The 12563-nt window shown below is 40.1% G+C and overlaps 1 protein-coding gene across 2 annotated transcripts in view; it reads left to right on the plus strand.

The window, feature by feature from the left end:
- ARHGEF28 (Rho guanine nucleotide exchange factor 28) overlaps window positions 1–12563 on the plus strand; it is a 263410-nt gene that overhangs the window by 191633 nt on the left and 59214 nt on the right. For both annotated transcript variants that reach the window (XM_070412179.1, XM_070412180.1), the window contains 5 exons: window positions 5360–5415; window positions 6806–6854; window positions 9028–9172; window positions 9249–9370; window positions 10624–10764. In XM_070412179.1, coding sequence (XP_070268280.1) covers window positions 5360–5415; window positions 6806–6854; window positions 9028–9172; window positions 9249–9370; window positions 10624–10764 — 513 coding nt within the window. The remainder of the gene's footprint in view (window positions 1–5359; window positions 5416–6805; window positions 6855–9027; window positions 9173–9248; window positions 9371–10623; window positions 10765–12563) is intronic.

The raw sequence follows: 12563 nt of genomic DNA on the forward strand, positions 1-12563 counted from the left end.
TCTTTTATGGGATCTGAAATAGCATCAAGCAGTTCAGATGTGATTTAAGTTGCTAATTTTTTTAGAAATTTGCTCTAAGTATTGCTGCGGATTGTTTCTGGTTTGCCTGCCTGTCAGCTGTCGGTTATAAGTGGGTGTGACGGCACCCATTTCCTAGGGTGTCAGTCCACGCTGTTCACAAGGCCGACCCCCAAGATGGACCCACCATCCACATCACCGTCTTTCTCTCCCCTCATTGTAAGGTAAACTCCTCCAGGGGGTGATCTGACTCACCGCTCTGATGTCTTTCCCTGCCACTTCTTCCTTAGCCACCTGCATTTTGGCCTCTGTCTTTAGTATTTAACAGAAGTCCTGCTTTTGGCGGAAACTTGGCATCGCTTTCTAGTCAGGTCTGAGAGTCTGTGCTCCTGTCGATTGTCCCTCCATTTAGGTAAACATTCTCTTTTCCATGGTAGCTTCCCTCCTGTTTACCACGGGTGTCGTCTCCTTTGTCCTGAGGCCCTCCAAACTCAGTTCTTACGCATTTGTTCACCACCACCCCCCCCCCCCCCCATTGCTTCTGTGTTAATAGTCGTGCAATCATTTGTTCTAAAATATGATAGTTAGGCCTAATCTTCCCAGATTAATGTCTTTATCCCTCACTTTCTACTTCCATATTTACAGCTGCCTAGAGAGACTGAGCAATCAGATAGTTTGTGGCCACTTTTGAGAGTATGGAAGAGCTACAGGGATAATAAACCAAGACTGTCCCAGTCACACTGGCTCAGGGTGACCGTCGCTGTGGGCATCACCACCCAGAGGTTTCATGTGAAAGGTCGTCCTTCTTGCTGCACTAATGGTACAAGCTCAGACCTTGGGCACCTTGACTCCTCTTCCCCTTTGTCTCCCCCCGTCACCCCAGTCCCCACATACCCCCATCACTCTTTCCTTTCCTGTCTCCCTGGGACCACTCAGGTACATTCTCATCACCCTCTTTGGGACTGCTGAGAGCAAATTGCACTCGTTTCCCTCTCCAGGTATTTTCACGTACAATTTATTCTGAATACACTTACCACATCAGTCTTTGTACAACACCACTTTCATCAGCCCACATACACAAAAGAACTTCTCTCGTTTTTGTTTACTGGACTGAGCCCAACCTCTTTTGATGCCTGTGGTTCCTGCTCTGCCTCCTGCTGGCCAGTCCAAGGTTAGTTCCCCTTTCAGCCTTACAGCCAGGGGCCCAGCCGGCCTGCTGTCCTCTTCTCCCTTCCCGTGGGTTTTCCTGCCTCTGTTCCTTCACTTATGATTATAACCTCCCTTCTCTCAGTTTCCCCTTCTCTATGTCAGTCCACATTTCTCACCTCGTTTTGGAAATCTTCCCTGACTGCTGTGGCCTAAATTCTTACACATCACGTTTATGACCTTTTAATACTGGGTTATGTACAACCTCTTTTGGTTTTTAACTACTAAAATGGACTTTAAGTTATTTAAGGACTATAATCACACAATTCTTTTGTATCCCCTACAGCAGCCATCACTAAGCTGGGCCCTTAGACACTCATATGTAGTTAATATATAATTAATAATATCTAGTTAGATCAGAGGTCCTCAAACTTTTTAAACAGGGGGCCAGTTCACTGTCCCTCAGATCGTTGGAGGGCCGGACTATAGTTTAAAAAAAACTATGAACAAATTCCTATGCACACTGCACATATCTTATTTTGAAGTAAAAAAACAAAACGGGAACAAATACAATATTTGTATTTGCATGTGGCCTGCGGGCCGTAGTTTGAGGACCCCTGAGTTAGATACTCAGAAGTAATTAATGCAGGTTAGGGAGCCAGGACTTGCTGAAAAGTAAACTTTTGTAGTATAGAATATGTAGGTTCATACTGAGTTGCCATGGAAATCTTAGTGGAAGATGGAAATTGCTGAAAGTACATAATAGGATATGTTCAGCTTTTAAAGTAGTCAATTTTTTTAATGTAATAAAATTCATAGAAGATATAAGGTTTAAGGAGAAGCTTGGAGTTATCCAAAATTTACCACCTAGAGAACATTGCTACCTAATATTTTGATGGAGTCCCTTCTAGTAAAAAGAGTCAGCTTGTTATGCTCATGTTTTATTTGAGGATGCTATCACATGGACTAAGTTATTCCTTACTTAGTGTACATATAAGTTTTTCCCAGCATAATGTTGCACATATAACTGTACACATCTTTGATTATTGCCTTAGATTAAATTCTAGAATCAGTATGAATATACATTTGATTTCCTTTTTAACCCACAGTTTTTTAGAAGTTTTAAGATTTACAGTTTTGGGGGTAGGGGAGTGTTAGAGTTTTAAATTTCATATTAACATTAAGTTTTTTTTTACATTGGATAAGAGACTATGACATGTCCAATCTCTGCTGTTTTTGATAAATAATCCTATTTCATTGGTGTATTTTTGTCTTTAATCGTGAAAGTTAGTATTTCTAATCTTAAAAATATGATGTGAAACAAAATATGATGTAAATATTGAGAATCCTGGTGGCCCTAGCTGATTTGGCTCAGTGGATAGAGCGTCAGCCTGCAGACTGAAGGGTCCCAGGTTTGATTCTGGTCAAGGGCACATGCCTGGGTTGCAGGCTTCACCCCTAGTAGGGGATGTGCAGGAGGCAGCCGATCAATGATTCTCTCTCATCATTGATGTTTCTATCTCTCTCTCCCTCTCCCTTCTTCTCTAAAATCATTAAAAATATATTTTAAAAAATCCTGGTGTCGTAATTATTTTGTTAAAGCCTGAGTTGTTAGTTTTTCATGAAAATTGTATTTTTATAAGATTTTCCTTGTTTATAAATAGATTGCACTGCTTATATTTTGATGTTACCTTCATTGTGGATTTCACTTTCATCAACATAAAATTAATTTCTAATGCCATTAAATGCCTTTTGCATCAAATTTTACTTTGTTTAAAGTTTACATTCCTCTTGCTTTCCTTTCCTTTGTATTTCCCTTACCTAACTCTGTGGTCTTGATTTGGGGTGTGCATCTTCATTTTGAGTATAGGTGCTCTGTAATGTAACGGAGAGGCCTTGTTTTATAGCATTTTTTTTTCTAATTTGCATTTACAGCTAACAGCTATCTTTTATAGTTCTATGCTATTTTCTTTAACGTCTGGTTTAGCCATTTGCTTTTATCTTTTTCATAGATTTGGCAAGCAGATATGCTCTTTTATTATCTATTAATACTAACTTTAGGGCTTATAATGAAAGTCTCATAATTACATACTCTTTTATTTCCCTTCTATTTACCCTTTTTACCCCTAGCCTCTGTTAGTATACTAATCCATCATTAAATTATTGTTTTTACATTATGGGTATAATCTTTCAGAAATAGTTTTCTATTTCAAGACTAATTTGATATTTGTATTCAGCTCTGTGTCTCTACTTACAACAATTTTTTAGCTGCGGTTCTTTGTTTAGATGGTTCCAGTGCTCAATTTGCTCCTTTAAAAAAATCTGATTTATTTCTGAACTCTTAGTTTTGATTCTGCTCTTAATACCTTTTTTAAGAAGGTTATTGGAGTGGTCTGTTTTCTGAAATCTTGTATATCTAAGGGTGTATCTTTGCTTCTTTCACACACAAAAAGCAATTTATCTGGCCAAGTTCTTAGGCCAAACGTTTCCACCTCAATACTCTGTCAACACTGGTCCACTCTATCTGAGCATTTAAAATTGTAGCAGAAAAATCTGGGGCCTGCTTGACCTTATTCCTTTGTGGGTGACCTGCTTTGTCTACTTGAGGACTTTTCAATTTTTAATCATACAGATGTCGTCAGAATGTTTCTATGGAATAGGTGTCATTTAATTATTTTTTCTAGGAAACAGTGAGAGCTTTTGATCTGTCTTTTTTTGGGGGGAAGGGGTTGTTAGCTTTAAAAGAAGTTTTTGTCAGTTGTCGCTTTGACTATTGCTTCTCATCTAGTTTTTCAGATATTTTTCCTTGGAGAAGTGTGATCTCTGTTATCTGTCTTTTTTTGTATGACACCTTCTATTTTATAATTATACCCTGCTTTTTCTCCACATTCTGGAGGAAACCTTTCAAGTTTAATTTTAAGGTGCTGCTTTGATGTTTCTGTCACATTGATTCTTCACACCCGGTTCACATTCTGCTCTCGACCTTCTCCCTCCTTGCAGTCCTGTCTCATCTCACAAAGCTCATCTTCCTCTCCTGCTGCCGGCGACCCTCACATCTCCCTCCTTCATGGCCTTTTGGTCTTATTTCATGTCTCTTCAGGAGAATACATTCAAAATACCTAAAAATTTCTCTCCTTCTGGATTTAATAATACTCTGTGGCTCACTCTGCCTGTTTGTTTTCAGTATAATTTTGTGCTGGGGTAACTCACAGCTTCTTTTTTTCTTTAACTTTTTTTATTTGCTTATTCTGGAATGAGGAGAGAGCCTCCGGTTTCCATGTTTGCCAGCAGGACCAGCTTGCGGGTCAGCCTGGGCCCTGCTTACTGCCCGCTGAGGTGTTGGCTGAAATGCCTCTGTAGACCCACAGGTGGGAGGGTGGTTGGGTTCAACCTCCTGCACAGTGTGGCTTTGATGGACCTAAATGGATGGGATAATTCTTTCTCATGAAGCTTCTGATAAGCCACAGGTTCCTGCATCCACACAGGGCATGGGGGTGGGTGGGACAGGGTGGCCCTGGCAAGTGGGAGGGGAGGGAGGGCAGGGAGACAGCAGCCTGGCAGGAAGCAGTCCCCACGTAGGGGCAGTTTTCTGTGAGGACGACTTGGGTCTCTGAGCCAGTTGGCAGAAAGGGGCAGGCAAGGTGTTCCCTTACTTCTTTCAGGGAGATGAGGCCACATTGTTTCTTGGAGGAAAACGCAGGCAGGCCGCTCCCTTTGCTCTTTTAGTTTGGCTCCCTCTGGTTAGTAAGCATTCCTGTCGGAGCCGATGACATATTTTTTTCTCAGTGATGGTGTGAGTTTTTCTTTCCATTTCCATAGGCATTCTACCTGGTGTGGGAGAGGCAGTCGCTACCAGCCAGATATCAGAAATTGCTTACAATATAGGCAGATAATAGCAAACGGGTTCTCAGGCAGACACAGAAGTGTATGTCAGACATAACTCCAGGTGTCATAATGGATGAGTCCCTCTGCAAAAGGAGAACAGTATCTCCAAGGAGATGAAACAATTAGCAGTGTGCTTGTGCTTGAGTGGTGGGGCTCCACATCATTTAGTATTTTTTCCCTTATGTTTCCTAAATATTTTTAATGTGAATGTGCTATTTCATAATGACCAGTAAAACCATGATGTCATCCTGTTCATTTCTGATTACCTTAAATAAGACAGACACCTTTCTATCTCCTCCCTTTGTTACAGGCTGTACTGCAAATGTACATAAAGGTTGTAAAGATGCTGCACCTCCATGTCCCAAGGTAACCGCTGTCATCTGTGCGTGTGCGTGTTTCTATCTGGCTCAGTTGCTTCATATTATCTGTTTAGGCTGTGACTCTTCTCTTATTGTCTAGATTTATTTCTAGAATGATCACTGCAACGATAAAGTCACACATGCTCCAAGTGTAGGGTTATTCCCTTCGCCGTGTGCTCTCAGAGCGAGCAGGAAAGCGCGGTGTGGCCACCAGTGTTAGGCAGTGCGAGTGGGTCTGCCTTTCTCCTGGAACCTGCTTGGTTTACCAGTGTGAACGCTGATTATATGTAAATGAAGCCTAGAGCAGTAATTCTCACACATCAAACACCATCAGAGTCACCTGTAGGACTTGTTAAAACACAGGTTTCTGGGCGCCACTTCCAGAATTTCTGACCCAGTAGGTCTGGGTTGGGCCTGAGAATGTGCATTTCTAACAAGTTCCCCAGAGATGATGTTGGTCCCGGGATTATGCTGAGAGGCTCTCGGGACTAGAAGAGTGTTCTCTGTGTTTGGGGGTGGGCTTGAGTAGATGGGCACCTGTCATTCTATGCCTTTCCTTCCCATTTTGAAGACATGTCAGGAATGCATGTAAGAAAGCACAATGATCTTTCAGAGGGAAACTTGGAGTCACAATCTCCATGTTAACTGCATCACACGCTGTGTCAGGCCACAGAGTTGAGGGCAAAGTTTCATTGTGCAAAGTTATGTTATGTCCTGTAGGCAGGAAGAATAGCCAGGATGGAAAGAAACAAGTGGGAGAAAGGCATAGCTGATAGGAACTCCCCTTTCAGTCCAAGTCTGGACACGCGAGCTAGCGGTTTCTGGTTCCTTTAGGCCAGCGGTTCTCTATCTGTGGGTCGAGACCCCTTTGGGGTTCGAACGACCCTTTCACAGGGGTCACCTAAGACCATTGGAAAACACATATATAATTACATATTGTTTTTGTGATTAATCACTATGTTTTAATTATGTTCAATTTGTAACAATGAAAATACATCCTGCATATCAGATATTTACATTATGATTCATAACAGTAGCAAAATTACAGTTATGAAGTAGCAACAAAAATAATTTTATGGTTGGGGGTCACCACAACATGAGGAACTGTATTAAAGGGTCGCGGCTTTAGGAAGGTTGAGAACCACTGCTCTAGGCTTTTAATAAAGCTGGGATATTCATGAGACTCACGTTCATGAAGCACACATTCATTATAACTTAGCATCTCATTATCATAACATTTTTCTTTGCTGCCTTTAATGTCTTTTGCTTTGAATTCCTCTTTGAAATAATGAAAATGATGTGATAAGAATCCTATCCTGTGTACTAACTGTGTGGACATTCTTGTAGTTCATTGGTGCTTTGATCTTATTTTATGTGTTTCTGATGTTCTTTACCAGAAATTCCAAGAGAAATATAACAAGAACAAACCACAGACCATCCTTGGAAGTAAGTGATGTGGAAAACTAGAACTTTTCCGATTTCATACATTCCACACATTTTTCCAATGTAAAATACCCCCAACTTTTGCTTTCTCATTTGCCCAATTATTTCTTCTTTCAGAACAAATGCTTGGCATAATTTTTAGTTACTAGTATACAAAGAGATCAAGAATGGTGTAAACTTCTATGGCAACCTAAAAGCCTTTGTACTACATTACTGTATGATTTAAAAAAAATTTTCAATTACAGTTTACATTCGATGTTATTCTGAATTAGTTTCAGGTGTATAGCATGGAGGTCATCTTTTATATTATGGAGGACTAAATGGAGGAGGTATTATGATTTTGCCTCAATTCTAAGATGCGATCTGGCATAACATGCACTACTGATTTAATAATCTTTTAGGGCAGCGGTTCTCAACCTGTGGGTCACGACCCCTTTGGGGGTCGAACGACCCTTTCACAGGGGTCGCCTAAAACCATCGGAAAACACATATATAATCACATATTGTTTTTGTGATTAATCACTATGCTTTAATTATGTTCAATTTGTAACAATGAAATTGGGGTCACCACAACATAAGCAACTGTATTAAAAAGTCGCAGCATTAGGAAGGTTGAGAACAACTGTTTTAGGGGAAAAAGAAACACTATATTAAATGTACATAATTTTATATTTTCCTAGCAGTAGCACATATTTATCTACACCAGTACACACCACACACTTCTTAAGAATCACAAGGTAAGGAGGGGAAATCTTCAAGTTTGGAATTTATAGATTCTTATCGTTCTCTGTTTTCTATTACCATAACAACCTGGTGTTTTTCTTAATTGTACTTGAGGCTGGAATCTCCTTAGCTCCTCTAGGATGGCTGTGAAATGTCAAGGTCTATCCAAGTTTTGTTTGCATATTGTTAGATTTGGTGGTTCTATTTTTTTCTTGAATTATATATGAAATTTAAACAATTTCTCCTGAACATAATTGCAGCCTTTGACAGTTCCTTACATTGCATGCAAGAACCAGCCATACCATCATCTCTTACATTTGAAATCCTTTGATTTGTTGTGAGAGATTAGTAATTTTTTCTGCCTCAAATGGCGTTGTTTGCCATGTGATCCGCATTTTAAGTTTGTGGTCCCTTTTCATTTCAAGGCTGTAACAAAGTGTGACCCGTGTTTTTAAAACCCCTTGAATTGGGGGATAAGGAGGTATGCATCTTCATGGTGACATGCGATTGGGAGTGATGTTACACAAGGTTGAGCTAATGCAGTCAGTACAATTGTGACATAAATAACTGGCTGTCCTGACACCAGGAGTCCCTTTGACTTGACCTTAAGGTACTTCTCGTTTTCATAAGGTTAAGCATGAAAATAAAAAGCATCTTAAAATTAATAAAATACCATCTATTCCCTCTCTTTACTTGGGAGTCACAAGACTAACATTAAATCATGCATGTGTCAAATTCCTTGTAATATCCCCCTTTTGCTTGAGAAGGTACATGTGACAGCTATATTATAGGACTAAATATTTTCTCGGAGTTACAGATAGTATCCAGCAAATGTAAACGCACCTATGGCCATAGCATTTTAGAACTGACTAGAAAGGCACTGAAGCATTATTTAGTTTTCAGTATGTGAGACCCGGAGAAGCAGGTCTCATTCCGATGAGCTTTTATAGTCCATGGGCTCAGCTTGGCTTTTATTTGTCTGAAATTCTTAGACCATAAAGACACAGACTCCCCAGCATCATTCCAATCCATTGACAGGCTCTGTGTGCGCGTGTGCTTGCTTAGACACACTATGCATTCTAGTCATAGTGCTAATGACACGTTGCGCCTCTTCGAAGCTGCTCTGGGGAGTGCAAGCAGTGGTTTATGAGAAAGCTGCCCCGGTGTGTTTCCCTGTTCCATTTTCTTGTTTGTTTGTGTTATCCCAGCCGCCCACAGTCTCCAAGTGGATGTGCTGGAGCAGGCCTGCAGCCCTGCTGTCAGGAGGGTGTGACATGGAAGGGACATTCGAAGCAGGTGTCGGGATGTGGAGGGAATTGGTTTCCAGGCTGAGCATGCAAAATGCTAGAAGCGCCCATTGAGTGTTCAGCTTTCTGGCTTTTAAGCGACTACCTGTACTTCTCTAATTACTGCCCTCTATGAAAACACATGAAGCATCCATTCTGATTTCCAGATTCTTCATTTAGAGACGTCCCCCTGGCTGGTCTCTCCTTGCACCCTTCTTCCTCCATGCCCATCGGATTGCCGGCCGGGAGGAAAGACACCGCGGGGCAGGCCCATCCATTGTCCAGAAGTGTTCCCGGCACCACCTTGGACAGGTAAGTCTGTGTGGTTTTACATCTTCTCACCTCAGAGCCGCTGTTGGGCTAACTCTTCTCCCTCCCTCCACTGCAGGAGGCCAGGCACATCCTTGGAGTCCGAGAGTGACGGGAACGCCTGGAGAAGCAGGTCTCATTCCGATGAGCTCTTACAGTCCATGGGCTCATCCCCCTCCACGGATTCTTTCTTAATGGAAGGTGAGAAAAAGTGTTTGCATGTACTGGTGTTTCTGTGAGAATTTGCCAAAAGGAATATTTTCTGAAGGATATAAGATTGAAAAATATTCTTTGTTCTTTTTGAAAGAATCCTGTTTCATGGTGTCTCTTTGCTATAGGTTTTTCTAAAAAAAAGAAAAAGAAAGTAAGAAAGAAAGAGAGAAAGAAAGGAAAAAAAGAAAATTTAGACCCAAAGAAGATTTTCATAGAGTGACCAAAGAAATATGATGTATTTTTTAGTGGACATATGTCATAAATATAATGATGAGAATGGCATACATTGTGTTTGTTATTCTTTTAAAAAGTCTTACAGCTATTAATGGAATTGAAATAGGATTATAGATTAAAAAGATATATTTCAGTTAGTTAAGAAAGGACTTGCTTGGAACTCTGGGATATTTATTGCCAACTGTTGCCTCCCACTTCTTGGGAAATAAAAACATTTTTTTAAAGAGCATATTTTGTAGGATAGGACTTAATGTGGGGAATTACTTATCATATCCAAGTTGTGTCAATAAGTAAAAGAAAACGAATGAAAGGAGAGTTGTGACAAGAGAAAGGTGTGGACTCTGCCCCAGGAATCTGTTTCTTTTATTTTAAACTTAAGACTTTAAATTCATTGTCATGTGATGTTTATTGCTCTGAGCAGGAATCATTTTTAGGAGTGCTATTTGGACAAACAGCACTTTGTTTTCTGGGAGGGTGTGTGTGTGTGTTGTCAAATTCTGTCAGAAAACTCTTGTGCTCACGTGACTTGAGTCCTGACACCATGTGTCATGTTTATATTAAGGACAGCAAGCCAAGTAAAGAGAAAATAAAGTGGACAAGAACAAGATTCAAATTTGAGTAAATAGTGCAAAACAGCCCAGGGCAAAAGATTCTGTATTCAAGATTCTGTAAGCACGCATGGACTCTGAAGGTTACCAAAAGTAAAACTAAAACTAAAACAGAACGAGCCAAAACAAACAAACAAACAAAAGAATCTTCAAATGTCCTTTTTTTTTTTTTTTTTTTTAGTATATACACAACCATTGTGTTAATATCTGATTCTTTGCTTTCATGAGCGCAGTTTTGGTTTTCAGATGTTTCAACTCCATATCAACAGTATTTTGGCTTAGTTGTTTCTCTTTATAGCACAGTATTTAGTGTGATGAATCCATAAACGTGGGTACTTGTGAAGGTCTGTTTGTGTTTCACATGTTACTCCACTTTTGACTTTTCCAAAACCACATTAGATGTCGTGGATTCTTCTCTGTGGAGTGACCTCAGCAGTGATGCCCAGGAGTTTGAAGCCGAGTCTTGGAGTCTTGTGGTGGACCCCTCGTTTTGCAGTAGGCAGGAGAAGGATGTCATCAAAAGGCAGGATGTCATTTTTGGTAAGCTTTTCAGATATGCTCCTTGGATGAAGCAATGTCATATAGAGGGAAAAACCTGGACTTTGAAACCATTCAGACCTGAGTTCAAATACAAATTCTACCATTTTCTTTTTTTTAAAAGCAACTTTCTCAATGTGATTTTTATTTATATATATATTTTTAAATATATTTTTATTGATTTCAGAGAGGAAGGGAGAGGGAGAGAGAGACAGAAACATCAATGATGAGAGAGTATCATTGATCAGCTGCCTCCTGCACGCCCCCTACTGGGGATTGAGCCTGCAACCCGAGCATGTGCCCTTGACCAGGATCGAACCCAGGACCTTCCAGTCCGCAGTCCAATGCTCTATCCACTGAGCCAAACCAGCTAGGGCCAAATGCTACCATTTTCTAGTTACTTAATTTCTGACAAATTGTTTAATTCACCTGGACCTCAGTGTCTCCCTCTGTAAAATGGGAATAATGATACTCAGATTTAAAATGTTGTGAAGATTAAATGAGGCATTGAGTGTACCTGATACAAAGCAGATTGTATTTCTCATACCCTTTTCAAGTTTACTTAAGCATGGCCTATGTACATTTACCTCTGCTATTATAAGAATCATGGAAAAAATTCACATATGTTGATGTAGGGTGGACAGGGCTATTGTATATATGACACTGTAATTTTCCCTCACGCACCAGAGGTTGCCAATCAGGTAAGCCGCAATGGGAGGGGCAGCACCTGGATTAGGGCAGTGTGTGACGGTGTGATGCGGTCCTGCCTATGGAGTTACACTCTGCTGACATTTACTATTTCATGCTATGTGAGGTGGAGGCAGTCTGAGTCAGAGGAAGTTCAGTTATGCACTAGTTAGGAAAAAATGAGGTTTAAAAAATTTTCAAGTACAAAGTAGATGCTAAATAGTAGTTCCACGAAGACACCCTATTCGAAAGATAAGACTAGCTCTTAGTTTTCACTGATCCCATGTACAGGCAGACCTCGGAAATATTTCAGGGTCAGTGCCAGACCACTGCAATAAAGCAAATATCGCAGTAAAGTGAGTCATAATTGTTTTGCTGGTGGAGGATCTTGCCTTCAATCTGTAATAAATGCACAATAAAGCAAAGCACAATAAAACAAGGTATGCCTGTATGCAAGTGTGGCCCAGAGAGTCCATTGGCAAATGAGGACCCCTTCTCTCCTGGGTGGTTATGCAGGCCAGGTGCGATGCTAGGTAAGCGTGCTTGAAGTCTGTCCAGAGCTGCATTGGTGGGAGTTACTATGGAAAGGAAGATGCTGCCAGTATTTCTCATGCAATTTGTATTATACTGTAATTTTTCTTCACTTTCCTCTTGATTTCATATATTATTAAAAAGAACCTAACCCATTTTGGATGAATTTATCATGTAGGGTAGTTCACAGCATGGCCTTTGTGTCAGAAAGGCTTGGATTCTGGGAAAATTCCTTCACCTTTCTTCTTTATTGTCTTTTAAAGATGAGGGAAATCATTTCTATTTTGGGATCATGATAGATAGACTAAAGGATTAAATGAAATGATATGGTTATGTGTTTAGCACTGAAACATGGTAGGAAATAATGTAAAGTTAGGGGGTTCCCAATTAAAGAGATTTTTTGTTGATGATAAAATAATAAAGCTACATTTGGATTTGTTTACCCTCCATGGCTAATATTTAATTAATTAATTTATTTTTATTGTTGACATTTTAGATTCTTTCTTAAAACATCTGAGTTTGGAGAAACTAATCTAGGACTTCTGGTGCTTCTACAAATTGTGAATTATTATTTTCTCTCATGT

This window comes from Myotis yumanensis, unplaced genomic scaffold (genome assembly GCF_028538775.1).
Source record: "Myotis yumanensis isolate MYYU_CA2020_CCGP unplaced genomic scaffold, mMyoYum1.0.hap1 SCAF_4, whole genome shotgun sequence".
NCBI classification, from domain to species: Eukaryota; Metazoa; Chordata; class Mammalia; order Chiroptera; family Vespertilionidae; genus Myotis; species Myotis yumanensis.